Source organism: Varanus komodoensis, unplaced genomic scaffold, assembly GCF_004798865.1.
Source record: "Varanus komodoensis strain SLA01 unplaced genomic scaffold, ASM479886v1 scaffold9, whole genome shotgun sequence".
Classification (NCBI taxonomy): Eukaryota; Metazoa; Chordata; class Lepidosauria; order Squamata; family Varanidae; genus Varanus; species Varanus komodoensis.
In genome coordinates this window covers 9,591,146-9,608,809 of record NW_025336598.1, presented here as the reverse complement: position 1 = coordinate 9,608,809, position 17,664 = coordinate 9,591,146, and the positions used below count along the sequence as shown (strand labels likewise).

The 17,664-nt window shown below is 43.4% G+C and overlaps 1 protein-coding gene across 3 annotated transcripts in view; it reads right to left on the bottom strand.

Annotated features, from left to right (window-relative positions):
* CC2D2A (coiled-coil and C2 domain containing 2A) overlaps window positions 1–17,664 on the bottom strand; it is an 87,322-nt gene that overhangs the window by 12,200 nt on the left and 57,458 nt on the right. For all 3 annotated transcript variants that reach the window (XM_044418350.1, XM_044418351.1, XM_044418352.1), the window contains 7 exons: window positions 15,095–15,200; window positions 12,656–12,765; window positions 10,867–10,963; window positions 6,873–6,974; window positions 6,527–6,703; window positions 2,843–3,046; window positions 1,853–1,942 (listed from right to left, as the gene is read on the bottom strand). In XM_044418350.1, the coding sequence (XP_044274285.1) occupies window positions 1,853–1,942; window positions 2,843–3,046; window positions 6,527–6,703; window positions 6,873–6,974; window positions 10,867–10,963; window positions 12,656–12,765; window positions 15,095–15,200 (886 nt within the window). The remainder of the gene's footprint in view (window positions 1–1,852; window positions 1,943–2,842; window positions 3,047–6,526; window positions 6,704–6,872; window positions 6,975–10,866; window positions 10,964–12,655; window positions 12,766–15,094; window positions 15,201–17,664) is intronic.

Below are 17,664 nucleotides of genomic sequence, written 5' to 3'. Positions count from 1 at the left end.
ACATGGTTCAGAGCTTCTCCCACTTACCACCCTCAAGCCTTGGCCAGGATGGTACAAAGGGGAGAAAGAGAGAACAGAGTAGGGGAGGAAGGAAGGCTGCTCTGAACAGCCAAAGAGAGACTCCCCCAAAAATGTCTCCTTTGGAGATGGAGCACTTCAGAAGAATGTGGGTGTGGATGGGGCAGAGGTCTGAGAGGGTTGTACGTACTTCAGCTAACCTTCCAAGGTGAGATACCTGAGAGTTTTTGTTCTTGCTTTTTAAAAAAATGGTAGAACTTATTTAAACGCCCTGCACCAGTTGGCAACACAGGCTGTTCAGTATGCTCTGGAGTATGACATTACATAACCAGGCCTATCTTAACTCTTTTTTTTGGGGGGGGGGGTATAATCTGCTGCTTGTAGCTTTGTGTAAGGGGTTCGAAGCCGGGGGGGGGGGAATCTTTGTAGGCTAATTATATCCCAGACTATGCTGAGGCCAGTAGGCTTCTATAGAAGCCAAAAGTTTCTGTTTAGGCAGCAAAAAGAGATGTGTGAACTACCAGTATTTTACAGGAAAAATTTCCTGCTGTTCCTGCTCCTCCAATGTTCTTTGCAAGTCATCTCCTAGCAGTGGGCAGGTAAGAAGGACTGTGCAACCTATAATAAAAGGATCTAATTTGCATGTTATGCTAAAGCTCTTATACAGGATCTTCAGAGAAGGAAAAACCAGAAGATGGAACAATATTTTGTCCCCTTTGTTTGTTCCAATGAGAACTAGACAAGTTATGTGAAAATAAATAAAAATTATAAGGCGTCATCACAATATGGTAGTTCCCATATGTGCCACCTTACTAGCTAAGCCATTCCACAAGCCATGCTTCTTTATCAGGCCTTCACTTTAGCTGTTCTAGACATGCACAAGAAGGGGGAAAGAAGAGAAGGCTAGCGAGAGACAAATAATGAGCTGACAAGAAGAAAAAGGGACAGCGTATCTCAAAGGCTGCTGCCTTTGTGCTATGCCTCCTTGCTGGTCTACTAAGGCGATGGGTATGACAGTGTCCTAGATATGTAAAGCTAGTGAAGAGGAAGGCTTGTGTTGATGCAGTTGTTGCCACTGGGGGAACTCCAAAGGCTGGGCCACAGATCAGAAAAGGCAGGGTACATGTTCCATGGAGTCACTTATCTTCCCAACCAAAGCTCCAACATTAGAACTGGCTAAAAGGGGCAGTGGTATGGTATGCGCAGACTGGGGCAGGCTTTGGATCCACAGGCCTTGCTGGTCTCCTATCACACCATGAACATGAGGTTAAGTGTACATCAGCGAATAATTTGCAAGCAAAGGGATCAAAATGGGCCACACACCCCACAGAGCAGGAAAGGAAAACCATGTGGCACCTGCTCAAATTCTGCCCTGATGGAACAAGCCTGTTGGATGTGTCAGAAGCTCCCTTATAAGGGTACTCTGAAGCTAAAGGCAGACTTTCCTGTTGTGCACTATTAAGGACTTATATCAAACTCCTCACCTAAGCATCTGTGGCACATAGACCTACTAAATAAAACCTTTCTGCTTTCCTGTATAATGCATACCATGGACTATCTATATACTTTACAGTTCCAGCAAACAATTTTTCATTGTAGAAATATTCCATGCTTTTTCTGCTAGTCAGGTAAGGTAGAAGATGAGCTCAAACTGGCAAAAGTGAAAGACCTGGCAACCCCTCATAAAATTTAATTATCAGTTTTTCCTCCCAAGGTGTGTCCAGATATATACACATTTACTTGTTCTGTTCTGAAACAACTGCTACTTCAACTGAAAAGAAACTGAACAATTTGTAGACAGACACTAAAGATAAATGATCTATCTTTTACTTACATCTGATGTGCTCCATAAATCACAGATACCAGCAAATGATACATTATCTGGTAAGAAGGGAATCAAGGCAACGTAGCGGGCCACCAGCTCCTACACACAGAAATCAAAAGCACTCTCATTAGTTTGGTGCTGACTAACTGGCTTTAGCACAGTGGCCCCCAGACTCTGCTTGGAATATATAAAGAGGCCACTTTCCCTTTTTCAAACCATCTTTACTTCCAGCAGTGGCTGGTGGCTCTGTGTCCATGGGGTGGCAAAATCCCTTCAGATTTCAGTGGGAACCCTAAAGGAACCACCTGTGATGCTGATCCTATTTGGGGAATGGGTTCAGTGCCACAGACAGCTTCTTAGCAGTTCAGGCTAAATCTCAGAGTGGATACCATATCCCAGTGACGCTGTACTACCAGTGTTTTTTCTGTCTAGTTTGCCATAACCCGCAGCAAGTAACTGCTGATTTCCTTGAGGTTTCTCCTTGTTGCTCCAATTCAGGCAGTATGCAACCAGGGCCTTATCTCAGCTGCGGATAAGTGATTCATTTCATAGAATGGGATGTACAATGTTTAACAAAAACAAACAAGAATGCTAATAGGGCTATTTGAGAAGGTATGAATATGGAAAATGGTATAATAAACTACTAAGCTGATTATAATATTATTTGTAAGGTGACACTTGGGCCACAGACTATTAGAATGTTCCCCAGTATGAGCTTCCCTGAAATGGCTGACAACTTTGAGAGACTGCTATAATGCTAGAGAACCTCCTGGTGGATCTCGGTTCCTATGGCAAAGCTTCTTATCCTTCCAGACTGATTTTATCTGGGAGGATAAGGGAGGCTCCCACACAAGTCTAGAACACAAGCATATTCCCCACGGGTCTTCCTCCTCCATTACTTCCAGCAGAACCTCTTAGGGTGTCTCAGTGGTAGGGAAAAGAATCCAATCTTTGCATCCCTAAATATACCTTTTATTTCCTTGCATACAACACACTTACACAAGTTGCTTGAAGATTGTCAGCATGAACCTGCAAAAGTTCCTCTGGTGGGTTTAGGGATTTGAGGTATCTAGTAATGAAGACTGTTTTTCCACTGATGTCAATTACTGTTGTCAGGCACTGACGGCTTGGAAACTTCAGTGCACATTCAACTTGAAATTTCTCAGCTGCTTCGAGAAGCTTCTCATCTTCTTGGGTGTCAAACTTGAGGGTAGGGAAAGAGGAAAGTTTATTTACTAATGTCCTGAAATTCATGACAAAAGGCCTAAATGTGTACTCCATTCAAGCCTAGGAAAATGCATACATGCTGAGGTGTGACATGACATCTGAACTGAGCCCTGGCATTCTGCATGCAACCTCCAGGTCTTCTGAAGTTCTACATTATACAGTGGTGTAGTGCTGCAGGACCTTAGCTGGCTTTTGATGACCAAGATGGAAATGTTAGCGTTTAATCCTGACATTGCCAGTGTTCTTTCTAATCTTGATTTTATTCATGTTATTAAAATACTTGTATCTATCATGAATCTTTTGGATCAGCAAAGACAGGAATGTAATTTAACTGCAGTCTTGAGTGTTTTTGTGATCACACATCTCAAAGGTGTTGATGTTTAACTGTTTTCCCATAACAGTGGAGGCCAATTCAAATTTTAGGTAAGATCCAATGTAAATACTATTTAGAATAGACTCATTAAAATGAAGGTGGCTTAAGTTAGCCATGATAACCTGAAGTCTTATTCATTTCAAGAGCCCGACTCTAAGTAAGGTTTATTTTGCATTTTATTTTGGTTTCTTTGAATTCTAATGGGAAAAAAATGTATGTTTTGGTACCATCAGTTATGAAGGAATATGCGGAAACTGAGTGACCTACAGAAATGTAAATAACTGGCTTTTACTGTAACTTGGTGGCCTTGTTTCTGTTTTGCTACTTAAATTGTCTGCTCTTTGCACCCACATTCAAAATGTAAATTTAACTCCAGCTGGTTTATAGCAATAAAGAGCAGTGAGGTTGCCATGCTTTATATCCAAAATGCACTACCATAAATTTAATTTAACAAGTAACTGCCTTTCTAAAGGGCAATTTACAAGTTACAACAATGCTGTACAAGATCTGGTTTAAGACTGAAATAAAAACATTCCTGTGGATATTTAGAACAGATTTCTATTCTCTGTCTAGTCCCCACTTTCTTTTTACTAGGGCAATTCCCTCACAATTTGTCCCTCTTCTTCATTTATTCTTCCCTTTTTCACTTTTACACAGCCTCCTTAGATCCCAAAGCTATTTCCCCTTTCCTTTACCCCACAGTTTGCACCCCTTCAACTTCACTTTTATTTTTTGATTCACCTCCTTCCCTGAACAGAGTTTCATTTGACCAGGGACTCTCAGGGCAGAGTTCCAAAACCTCCTTCAGTGATCAGACTGAGTTCTGGAAGGTGTGCAGTCATAGAAATAAGGGGCTTAACATTTGTGGTAGGTTTGAGCCTAAACACTTCTGAAAGCAAAGGGTTGGAGGTGCCAGAAAACACCAGCAAAAACAGGATATGCACAGATCCCCAGCTCTCCCTTACTTTCTCCTAGGAAATCTTTTGGTGCCTATATTTTTCAAAACTGTCTGTATCTCTGGTTTAAAGTATTTTATCACAAATCATTTAAAAACAACATCAAAAATCTAACGTAATGTGCATTATGTGAATATGCATATTTTATGAGAAAACAACACGTCTAATTCTTAAAAATTGTGAAATGCCTAATCCGAATCAATCATCACCCTTTAAAATTATATGTATGCATATAAAATAGTACCTTCTTAAGCATTTCATTCATCTACACAAATTCGGGAAGGTTAGCAAGAGGAAAAACAAAGATATGAACAATATAACATAACATACAATAATGTGAAAGATCAGAAAAGCTAAGCAGCTAAGTCAATGCAGGCACACATCCAAGTATTTAACCTTAATGAAACCTTAAAAGTAATGCAATGGAACAGGAGCAAGTGCTAGAACAGCGGGTGAAGAACATAACTTCACCAGAGCACATAAATGTAAGCATAACTGCTCTTGATCTCTAAAACCATGTAATCCAACCAAAGAGGATCTTGTGGCACCGTATGAAATTTAAGTCCTCCATGCAGGCCCTACTCCCATCATACTGATAGACAGTTGATAGCAATAGAAATAAAATAAAAATCAATGTGCTTTTCATAGTCTTCATACTGTTATCACAACAATGGGATTGTGGTTGCACAGCTTCCAAAGGAGACCTGCTAGGAAGTTTTGGAAATGAAGAGGTACCATCAGACACATTCCTTTGATAGTGTTTTCAGAGAGAATGTTCCCAGTACAAGCGTTACAAACAGTGAACATTCATTTCCCACCACTTCTATCCTTATCTTTCTGTTTCAGAACACAGTAAACAGCTGTTTGGCTATGCTTCCTTACCTGAATTACTTCTTTCTCCAATATTTACCATTTAGTTTGATAGCACTGTCTAGCTAACATTTTGATAGCAACTGGCTTTCAAATGCTCAAACTGAAATGTCTCTTTATTACTTTTTAAGTTTGGTAATACAGCTTTTTGTTGCAATGTCAAAGTATATGGTATATCCTTTCCTTTCTAATTCTTAAGCAAATTTGTTTTGTCTTGAAGAACTAGCTAATGCTGTTTCTGAAAGAGAATAAATGAGATCAGCACAATCTCCTGAAAGAATTCCTGAAATGCACGGCTAAGTTTAAGTTAGAAATAAACACCTTGTGGTGATAACTGCTCAATCGCTATCTCTCTGACATTTTCTAAAACAAATCGCAAGCTACTAGACCCAGGCATCCCTGCCGTGTGTTCCAGCCTGTCCTTACTTTTAACCTTTGCTCTTCCCACTCTCCTTCCCTCAACCACCCATAAGACTCCAGCTCCCATCTCTCTACCCCAGGGGTCCTCACACTTTTTCAATAGGGGCAGGCGGGCCGGTGAGGCATCTCAGGTGTGCACGATGTGGTGTTGGGTGCATGCGGCGGCGGCGACTCGCTCGCTCAGTCCAAAACCATCTCCGAGTGAGCAAGCCACCGCCTCCCACGCGTGGACGGCGGTGCGGGCTGGATGAAAGGACATGACGGGCCGGATCCATCCCGCAGGCCATAGTTTGAGGACCCATGCTGTACCCCATTCTCCCCTAAAAATACCTACCTATGCCACGGAAAATGGCAGCAAGCCATTAAGCTTGGAATTCTCAAAAGAACAGTAGCTGCATAACTATGGAAGTTGCTGTTAATTATAATAAAATATGTGTCAGATAGGATTAACCACTCTATGCTAATTTGATTTACCAATTATAGGCATCCTAATAATAGAAACTGAATTTTGGTGAGCACAAATAGCTACAGAATTTAGACAACACTGTTTACAAGGTTTAACATGTAGTCCAATTTTAAAACAAGGACTTCCATCCTCTGTTACTGTGCTATATCCTTCTATAGATGGATACGCCTTTTTTTCAAATGCCCTTATTTGTAAATAAAGGTGCATACACCTGCTAAGGCAGCAAGGCACAATAAATTGCCTAAGCCACAACTCACAGGTCATTCATACTGAGTTGGCCTCACAACCTTTGATACAACTAGAGCTGTTACATATTAAGTGAATGGCCACCCTACCAAATGTAAAATAATAAGCAGATATAAATCCTTTACCTTTTCCCGAACTGATTCTCCAGGAATGAGCTGGGGTTCAATAGTAATAAAAAGTGATAAATAGGAGCCCTCAGTCAGATTTCGAAAAGAATCATAGCCTCTTTCAGGTCCCAGATTTTTTCCCTTAATATATCCAAGAAGAACTGGAGGAATGTCAATCCTAAATGTTCCATCAATCTAAATGAAGAGAAACACAACTACATTTATTAATATGCAGTAGAGCAGTAACCAACCAAGAAGGGCAAATTGTTTGTTTTCTTAATAATAAAAAGATGCCTTATTTTGATACCTTTTTTCACTGACCCAGATTCTGGATATGCTGGTGCTTCACTGCCTATTTACTTACTCGTGATTGAAAATACACTGTTGTAAATGGAATTCGAACAGATCCGAGCCAGTGCTTCTCCACCCGAGTGTGGACTCCACCACTTTCTCTTTCACGATCATCCTAACAAAGCAAAGAAAAACAAAATCCACAACCACTTTGACAAACATTTGCAAAAAGGCAGGTTGCTTACCTGTAACTGTCATTCTTTGAGTGGTCATCTGTGCGTTCACACCTATGGGTTTGCTGCAGACTGCAAGGCCTCGACTGGATTAAATTTCCAAAGCTCGGCATCATGGAGTGGGCGGGAGCGCGGCCCTCCCCCTGCGCAGGTAGCATAAGAGGGGGGGCTCCCACCCAGTCCCTCAGTTGCCTGAAGACCGTGCTGTCTCAGGCATGCGAGTGATCGGAGGAACCTACGAAGGATACAGCGGTGGCTGCGCCCTGCTCCAGCCCACGCAGGGCGAGAGGCTGACGATAGCCAGTGGGGCGGAGGGCAGGTTGTGTGAATGCACGGATGACCACTCGAAGAACAAGTTACAGGTAAACTACCTGCCTTTCTTCTTCATGGTCTCTGTGCAATCACACCAATGGGCGACTAGCAAGCTTACCATCCAGGAGGGGGGGGCTGTCATCACTGGAGAATCGCAGAGAGCACTGCCCTTCCAAAAGCGCAGTCCTGTCTGGTGCGGATGTCCAGCTGGTAGTGGTGGACAAAGGTCAAGGGCGTGGACCACATTGCGGCCTTGCAGATCTCTTGGAGCGAGACACCAGCTGGCAGTGCAGTAGGTGGCTTGCGCGCGTGGAGTGGGCACGTGGGCAGTCTGTTGGGAATGTTGGCCATCTCATAGGCAAGGGAGATGGTGCTGAAGAACAACTTACAAGTCTTTGACTGGAGATGGGTTCACCTGCTCTGGGGCCCTTGTAGCATATGAAGAGGCACTCAGAGCAGTGTAATGGCTCAGTCTGGGCCATATAAAAGGGTCCACTAGTGTGGACTGATCCCTCTGGAGGGGTGCCCTGCATGGACTGCACTATGACAGAGTTGGTCTTGGGGTGCTGGAGGAGCAGAGGGAAGGCCTTGATGGTCACCCTATAAGCAGACTCAGCCCTGCATGAGTTGGCCAAGGGCCCTGCAGGGGCTTTCCAGAGCTGTGTGCCATGCAGAGCAGTGCAGCGAGCGGGGATGATCATAGGGAGGCTATCCCCTGAGGCCAGTGCATCGTAGCATGGGACGGCCTCAGGCTTGGGTGGTTGGGAGGTGTCAAAACCAAGGTCCTCAGCCAAGTGGAGAACCAAGTCAGAGAAGCCTCCCCTCTTTGGCAGGAGGGAAAGAAAAGTCCTGCTCTAAAGCCTGACCATCTGGAGAGTAGAGCAGCTTGTCCCTGGAGGTGGTGGCATGGCTCGGCTCCCTGTGGGGAGAGGCATGGTGGCAGCAGTGAGGGTCCGCAGTGTGGTGGTCCCTGCCGCAGGCTCCTGGCTTCCAGGATGGCTCCTCCTGGTCCCACACTGTGCTGACGTGTGCATGCGCTCTGCCTTGGGCAGGGAGGCGGGAGAGCAGCGGCGGCACTGGTGATGCTCATAGAGAGTGTAGCACTTCGGGCACAGCGTTCACAGCGGGGCCTGAGTCTGGGGGCCATAAATCAGGCTCGGGCACAGGGAGTGTGGTCCTCCAACAAGGTTGAGTCAAAGTCAGCTGGCATGTTCTCCTTGTGCGCGGAGTCAATGGAGGCAAACTGGAGCAGAGAGTTTGATGACAAAGTCCCCCACGACTCCTAAGGGGGGATGTGGCATGTCTGCCGGCCTCACAGTGAGATGGTGGTGCCCACAAGCACCGGTAGCAGCTGGTGATCCCCCGAGAGGGTGGAGGAGTGGATGACAGCCTCTGCTGCTGAAGTGGCCGCCGGACTGCGTGCGTGCCGGTGAAACGCCGGGCGTGGGCAGGCTCCCAGCCACCATGGCATTGGGATTGCAGGGGTCTCCAAGGCCCCAAAGGCTGGGGACCTCGGCCAGTCCGCAGTGCCCTCAGCTGCCGGGGGGGGGGGATCTTTTGTGGTGCTGTTTCCTCCTTGTAGGAGCTGTGGCGCTGGAGGGGCCCTCACCTGGGGAGGCCGCCCATTTCCTTGCCCTGTGGGGCCTTGGATGTGTCCTCTGTGCGGGGATTGTCACCCTCAGAGGGGTCGACTGTGGTGAGGGCCCTCTGCTATAGGGCCTACTGGAGGTGGGTGGCCCTCTGCTGGCACATTTGTTTTTTAAAGGCCTGGCAGTGAGGGCAGGTCTCCACGATGTGCCCCTTGCCCAGGCAGAGGAGGCACTTGGAGTGCCTTTCTTTAGCAGGCATTTGGGCTGCGCAAGAGATGAAGTGGCTCGAACGGGAGCACATGTGGCAGAGGGAAGAGGAGACTGGAGAGGTTTGTTTAAGGAGGGGGGAGGGGGGGACTTCTCCCTCTAGATGGGAAAAGAGATGAGCAGAGAAAATATGTTTGTTTGTTTTTTAATAGTGAAAAGAGAAGAGAGAGGGAAAGAAAGACAAAATGGGGAACCAGGTTTGCTTTGTGAATGGAGATCTGATCTGAAGCAACTCATAAAGCAAGGGAGTCCCCCGCTTTTTGCTACCAGCACAGGGGAAGGGCTGGGCTCCTGCCCACTCCTGATGCTGAGCTTTGGAAATTTAATCTGATCAAAGTCTTGCATTCCGTGGCAAGCCCATAGGTGTGATTGCACAGAGACCATGAAGAACAAACTTAATATTTATGTCTCCTCTGCATTTCCATGCTTATTAATGTATACATTAAGTTCCTGCATGGTAAAATGTCTAAGAGAAAACACACATCTTTTTTTATGTACTGGTGTAATGTACATCTTTGCTGTATTACTGTTTTTATTTAGTGTTATTGTTTTTTACTACTATGTTTTATCTTGAGAGCATCTGGCAATAAAAGTAGGATGCAGACCCCATAAGCTAACAACGCAACAAGAGAAAGTCAGTTAGGTCACATATAATTGGTCCTATCACAGAATGTCTCTGGGTGCTACAGGGCTCACTTGCATGTTGTTGCCCACCTGCTCTGCGTCTCCCCATGGGGGCAAATGAGGTTAAGGCTTGTGGTTCACATACTTCCCCTTGGCACAACCCCATGAGTGAAGTTCTCACTTATCAATTATAGATGCATGGGATCTCTTTGTTCACTTCTCCCCACAATAAGGGAAACAGGGAAAATCTCCCCCTGCAGAAGACTCACCTCGAGAAACAGTATCTAAACAAGCTCACAATAAGCCAACTGTAAGTCCAGGAGAGCTAAACACACATTTGTTACCTATAATTTCATGGTAACCACACCACAGAGCAAACTATTTAATACAGGTAGCTCAAATACATCCCTGGTAATGTAGAGGTATAGAAAGTTCCATGATTAGAACAATGTTGTCATTAGAGTCACAGGTCCTACACTGGTGAACGTACCCAGAAAATGCTGGAGGATAATGGTGCTTGACGAAGAACCAAGGCAGCAAAGCAAGAGGAAGAGTGTTTTTTCCACCCATTTTGTGCCTTTCATGACTTGCTTCAGCACCATTTCTCCCCTTTTTATTTTTTTTAAAGTTCTGCTTCTGCCTGCTGAGAAAAGTTATCCCACTGCACTTCGTGAAAACACCATCAAGTCAGTAAGGTTTGGCTAGGTGGCAATGCTATTAAGCAGTTCAAGTTGAAGCCCAGGATTCCTGCATTTGTTCTAGATATGGGGAATGGAAATGGGTTGAAAATGTTTCCCCATTCAGTGTTAGCAGAGGCTCTTTTTCCAAACGGTAAAAGTGGTTCAGCCAGCTCCACTGTCCCACTCACACAATGCAAAACTTGATGGTTCATACTGTCCAACATTGTGCACAAGGCTCTCACTGGTGAATCCTGGGGGAACCTCAGCTTTGGAAATATGGTGCTCCTGTACGCTGGAGCTCCATCAGTGCCAACTTGTCTGTCCTAGATTTTCATACCTTATTCTTCAGATGCTTTGCTCACCTCTAAGACATCATATAGTGCTTCATCAAAAATGTTAATGAAGATGTCATCCTTCACTGACTGCAGGCTGGAAGGGCTATAGTCACCATTTGGAGCTCTTCAACCATGTGAGAAATATTGAAAGGAAATCATTACACAATTTGTAGCCATACGTATAAAATGTTAGTTCATAATATGCTTCCTTCTTGTTTTCTCTTCTCCTCTGCCCCTTCCTTTCATACAGAGCAACTGTGCCTTACCCATTTCTACAGAATGGGTAGATTAATGCAACTTCTATTACAGGAAGTTTGTGACCACCTGGTGAGCCAAGGACTAGCAGAGAATGGCTTGCCTCCTATCTCAACTATGCTGTAGCCTTGACAAGCCAGTGGGAATGATCCATTGCAATGAGAATAAATATACAGACTGCATATCTGTAACCAAAGCTCTTCAGTCTTCTGTACACTCACACACATATGTGTGTATGTCTTGTTCACCAGTCTGTGCAATATCTTAGTCAGACTATTCCAGAGTTGAAGAGAGTTGGAGGAAAGCCCTGCCTCCACTGCAATTCCCTGAGACTAGAGTCTGAAGAAAGGAATGGATAATGGGTTAGCAACCTACACTTAATTCTTTGTGGATTTTGTGCATCACACACCATATGTGTGACTAGCAAGCTGTGCATTTACCCTAGGTGAGGAGAGCACTGAAGAAATGACAATTTTACCAAAGGCAACAAATCTCCTGATGAAACTGTAGATCAAGGCAGTAATACTGGGTGAAGGCTGATGGTTGAGATCAAGTAACAACTCTGCAGAAGTCCAGAACTGAAACCCATTTAACAAAGGCAGAAGAAGAGGTTGTAGCTTTGGTGCAGTGGGGCTGCATGGTGCATGGGTGGAAGAGGTGCATGTGGGTTCCAACAGACAACCATGAAAGAGGTGGGACACTGTTGCCACCACAGGAGAAAGGTACAGTGGAAAGAGGAGACAGATGGTCAGCCCAAGCAGGATTAGAATAGCAGAGGAGGAGGAGAGCAAAAGCTCAGGAGCAGTATGGGTGGGGGATACTCAGGGCAGCAGCAACCTTCTCACAAAAGCACCTTTCGTCAGAAAGTCTGGTTGGGGTGTGCCTGCTTGGAAAAAAGCAAGGCAGTGATGGTGAAAGTCTGTTTGGTGACCTTCTCTAAGGCACAGAAGGCAGAAGGAGTGGCTCTAAGGGGTTTAATTTACTCCCCAGCAAGTGCATTTTCTGAAAGGTCAAGAAAGCCCTAAAGAAAAAGTAATTGCCAAAACTTAAGGAAGTGCACTCCTCAGAAATATTCCTACCTTCAGTCTCCTAATTTCTGCAGAACGCTTACAGAAGATTGCTTGGTGGACAAAAAGGAACCAGGGAAGGCAGAAGCCACACAACAGATGGGGCTCCTGTCGAAACAGCCTTTCCCTCTAGAATGTCCTAACCAAATCTCTCTGCAAGGCCAGTTGGCATGTGTGTGTGATTCACAGAGACAAGGAAGAAGGAAAGACACTTCATGGGCAGGGAATGGCAATCTAGTAGATTAGAGATTCCAGTTTCAGAAGAAGGGGAGAGGATCTGCTTCCTTCTCAAAAATGTTCCTGGCTTTGCTCCCTTTAAATGTTCTCCCAGAGGTCGCATACAACCCATTTAGGGTTAGAGGTGAATACCAAGACAACCAGCCTATTATACAAAGGACACTTATTTGGGCTTTATACAGAGCATTGTATTATTGACCCAAGTCATCATCTGTCATATTGAGAGAAATTAAATGCTTCAGAAGATGCATTCCAACCTAAATGGAAGTTCAAGTTCCTCATTCCAGTTTGGGTTTGGTCCTTCAGCAGTAGTTGTCCGACAAACTGTTCTTTGAAAAGAAACTTCTACAAAAGGCCGGACTGAAACCTATGATTAAACAAAGAGCATGTGTTTTCCCATGTTTGAAAATAATTTAGCCAAATAAATACTATAATATTGCTATAGTATATAGTAAGTGTCATGTGGCACTTTCATCTGTTGATCATGCTGAATTTCCGGGTTATACGTATTCTTAGAGCCAAGTAACAGGTTCCTCAGTCTATGGGAAGAGGTGGCTCCAAGGAACCATCCTTCAGAGTGGCTACCGTTGTTTCACCAGTTGCTGTTAGACTGAAGTTGAGAGAAGCAGAAGATTCTGTTCTGGCCTTAACCTTTCAACGAAACAGAATCTCAGATGGTGGGACAGTTGGTGTTATAATTGTTTTTCTTTTAAAGCTATCTATCTTGAAACATAATACACAGAAAATAATACTGCCTGCAACAAATCTCTTAAGCTTCATTTCTGAATGGAACTACAGAATAGTTTGCATATTACATTTTACCTCAACATGTTTTATGTATATGCATTAAAAATTACATATCTGTTTACATAGGTGTTGATTATACAGCTACTTTCACTAGGGAGCAGAGTTTAGGCACATCTCCCCAGAAGTGAGTGCATACCACCTACATGGTATTGCCATCAGTTAATGCACAAAACTTCTTCAGCCTCAAACATCACTACTCCAGTGGTGTTTGTGTTGCTACTCACAACTTTTAAATTATGAATGTCTTTTTTGCCTTTCGATTTTCTCTAACACCATGTTTTACATTCTGTTATGGCTACTAATATGTGTATATACATTTGCCAGTTTGAAATTAACACTTCATGTACCTGATGATGTGGCCAGTGTCCATGAAAATTTATGCCAAAATAAATTTGATAATCTTTCAGGTGCAACAAGATTCTCTTTTATTTAATCTCAAGGAGCATTTTTATTTTAGTTTTCTTATCCAGTTAAAAATAACACACAACATGAAGAAAGTTATGATACAAAATCAGGTATTGTATCAATAACAAAAATGCATCAATCACAACCGTTACCATGACACTAGAAAGGAAGTACCAGACAAGGAAGGCAATCTGGGAGAAAAAAACAAAACTTACTGTGAGGTCAATTCATTGCTAGATAGGGGACTTAAAAAAAGAGATCGAACTATTTTGAATTGTTGATTATAGTTTTTGTAAGCTACTTTTATGTGTATGTTAATATTTTGTGACTGTTTCTCCTATGAACAGTATCCAATGGAACCACTGCCAAAGTGGTCCCTCCTGCCAACTCCACCACACAGGTGGGGCTGACTGCTTGCACGGTGTATATTTAAGATGTCTTACAGGAAGCCTGGCAAAAAGTGAAAATGCTCATTCCTGGATCAGGACAGTGGAGCTCCCTTATTTCAGGCCCAGCAACCTGCTTCATTCCAGGAATTAGTATTTGGACTTGTTTTCGGTTGCTCCTGGAAGCACTCTATCTTTGTTGTGAAAGCGATGGGTCTCCTTTGCAAGACAATGGGGAGGGAGGGATTGGAGGGGGTGCAGTTCCCTCCCAAATATTGTCGTATCTTGTGCAAGCATTCTGAGAAAGTTTTTGAAAGGTAGAATATAAATCCTTGTAATAAGTAAATGATTTTTTTCTTTAAAACAAGTTTTTATCACCCATTAGAAAGCAGACCAGAAAAATAAATCACCACATGGTTTCATTGATACAGTAAGCAAGCAAAGCCATTTGAATTTTTTTTTTTACACAGCAGAATACCGAAACACTCAATAAGATGGTCTTCTGTATCAGATCTTTACTGAACTGATGAAAGAGTTAATGGATTATTTATTTCATGCTATCTTAAAAGCATAGTGTTAGAGATAAACTTGGATTATTTATTGATCTTTTGACTGTTACTCAAGTGTATATATTAAATTCTTGGAAAGGGGCTTATGAAACCTTGTCTAAACTCTCTGAGCAACTGTAAATAAACAGGAGAAGACAAAACCAATTTTTCTATAAATGTATTTGCTGAAAACCATAAATCTTACTTTATTTTTAACTATAAGGTATCTAAAAGCTATAAAGTATTTTGAACATATATATTTTAAATAAAAGAAATAACATTTATAATTTTCAACAAATAGAAACATTTTAAATATTTTTAAAATAAAAACAAAATAATTTTATAAATATGAAGTAAAATTATATTTTTTCCTGTATTGACAGGTTCTGTAATCTTTATATTTTTTTACTATTCTAAGATAAGTTAAAAGTCAAGTAATTAAAGGTACAATACTACATCTATTTAGACAGAATAAAATCCTGCAGGGAGAAATTGTAGGACTCCTACCTAATAAATGGATAGGATTGTGTCCCACCCTAAGTTAATTTACCTGGTTAAATGCCCATTCTGGACTGTGTGTTGGGCTCTGTGGTGCTGCAGAAGCCGCAAACATTTCATTGAAGGACCACGATGATTTAGATGGTTGCTGAAGTTTGCTAGAAAGGGAAGTAATAAAAATTTTGGTGAACTTCTGAAATTAAAACAATATAGCAAAAAGTAAAAAAAGGTTAAGATAGTCTTTTTTTTGAGGTGGGGAGAATACAGTCTCTTTGTAAGGGAATAATGAGAGGTAAGGCATGTTCTGCAGTAGTATTTTCCATTGAAAAAGTCCCACTGTTTAAAGAATCACTTCATAAAACTGACCAGCAACATATGGAATAGATACAAAACAATGCCAGTTAATCGCCTGTCTTCAGGCCAGCACAGGACATAAAATGACTGGTGCAAAAAGATGACATTCCAAGCAGATGACAATACACAAATATCCAGTGTGGGCACACATACTTCCTATCAGCCTAAGGCAACAGGAAACCTTCCCAAACCCAAACAGTCTGGGGATGCTTCCAGATAACAGCGTTACTGCGCAAGGACCCTGCCTTCAATTACTCTTCAGTTTGTAACCCTCCAATGTCATTTCACTGTGTCTTTTTTTCTTATCAGGAAAAAATCAACTGGAGAGGAAAAGATAGAACGTCTTTCAGGTGCTACCGTGTTTAGTTAGTTTGTTAAGCATGCTTGTATCCCACCCTTCTTCCAATTTTGAAATGAGGACAACAAACAACCAAAGATGATAGAACAACAAGGGGACACTTACACCCCCAATGATTCTTCTTCACCCCACCAATTCTGCTGCACAAGGGGTGGATCCTGTCAACTGTGTTGTGTAAGTGAGACCCACGACTTGCTCAAGCAGGAGTCACCACTGATCTGCCTCCTTCTAAGAACGAGTTTTTCTCCTTCTTTTGGGACTTCCCTTAGGAAGTGCAAAGTTTCCCTTGCATAAAATGGGGGTCCTACTTACACAATACAGTCAGTGGAGTGAAAGCGATTCGACAGGGCAGAAGCACCCTGCTGGACTCTGTCCATAGAATATAATTAACTTTTGTATTATTTTTACCACAATAAATCTGTCTAGGGTCACACGTAACACGGCAGATGCCAAAACCCAAACGACTAAGAACGTCTTGTTTTTGTCTGAACAGTTGATCTGTGTGGCTAGACCTAGTATCACTCTGGGGCTTGAGACGCAATGCCACACAGAGAATGCCTTGACTCATGTCACCACTTTCCTAGCTTCCTCTGTTTATAGGCCAATGAACAAGATATCCCCTGCTGAGCAAAGCCACATGGTAGACAAGAAGAGCAGCATAATTTATATCATATGGGGAACAAAATGTTCTCTTTGGGTAGTCTCAGTCAAAAATAAAGAAGCTTAACAAAAGCAATGAAGATCTCAGTGGCATTTCAAAGATTAATAGATTTATTGCAGCATAAATAATGAGTTTTCAAAAAAGCCTTTAAATGTTATTTTTGCAGCAATTATGTTTACCTATTTCAGAACTCTTCTGGATAATAGCAAATGGACGCTAAAACTACACAAAACCATCTTGCATACTTATTGGATCACTGCTGTCATAGTTGCTCACAAGCAATAAATACGAAGAACCGTGTTTTACTACCCTCAAACATGCTCCAGTCACACATGAACTATAGGACAAGATTGGGACATGCACTCCTATATTATGGGTGGCCAGGGAACTGGTGAAGGCAAGGTAGGAGCTGGGCAGAAGATGGGGGGGGGGGCAGGAGCAGCAGAGGAAGGGAGGCGGGGCAGAGAGGCCCAGGAGAAAACAGAGGGGCAGGGCCAGCAGCCTCTGAGGGGTTGCACTCCCTCTTAGGGACAAGGTCTGCAGCTTGGGAGTGCTCCTCGACCCAGAGCTTTCATTGGAAGCTCAGGTGACAGCAGTGGCGAGGAGCGCTTTCCTTCAGCTTCGGCTGATTCATCAGCTGCGCCCCTACCTGGAGTATGACTGCCTGGCGACAGTGACACACGCACTGGTGACTTCCCGCCTTGACTTCTGTAACGCGCTTTACGTGGGGCTACCCTTGAAGACGGTCCGGATACTTCAATTGGTTCAAAATAGAGCTGCCAGGCTGCTGACGGGGACTGGGCGTTATGTTCACATGACTCCAGTTCTCCGTCAGCTTCACTGGCTTCCCATTGAAGTCCGGGCCCAATTCAAGGTGTTGGTGATGACCTATAAAGCCCTAAACGGCTTGGGTCCTGGTTACCTGAAGGAGCGCTTGCATCCATATATGCCCGCCCGCCCCTTGAGATCTGCAGGAGAGGCCCTTCTCCGGGAACCCTCCATGAAAGAAATTAGCAGGGTAGGTACTTGGAGGAGGGCTTTCTCTGCGGCGGCGCCCAATCTATGGAATGCGCTCCCCAGAAAGGTCCGCCTGGCGCTGTCATTATTTGTTTTTCGGCGCCAGGTGAAGACATTTTTATTTAAGCATCATTTTAATTGTTAATAGTATTTGCTTATTTTATCTGGCCAGGGCGACTTATTTTATATTGTTATTTTTCGTATTTTAACTTCATGTTGTGAGCCGCCCCGA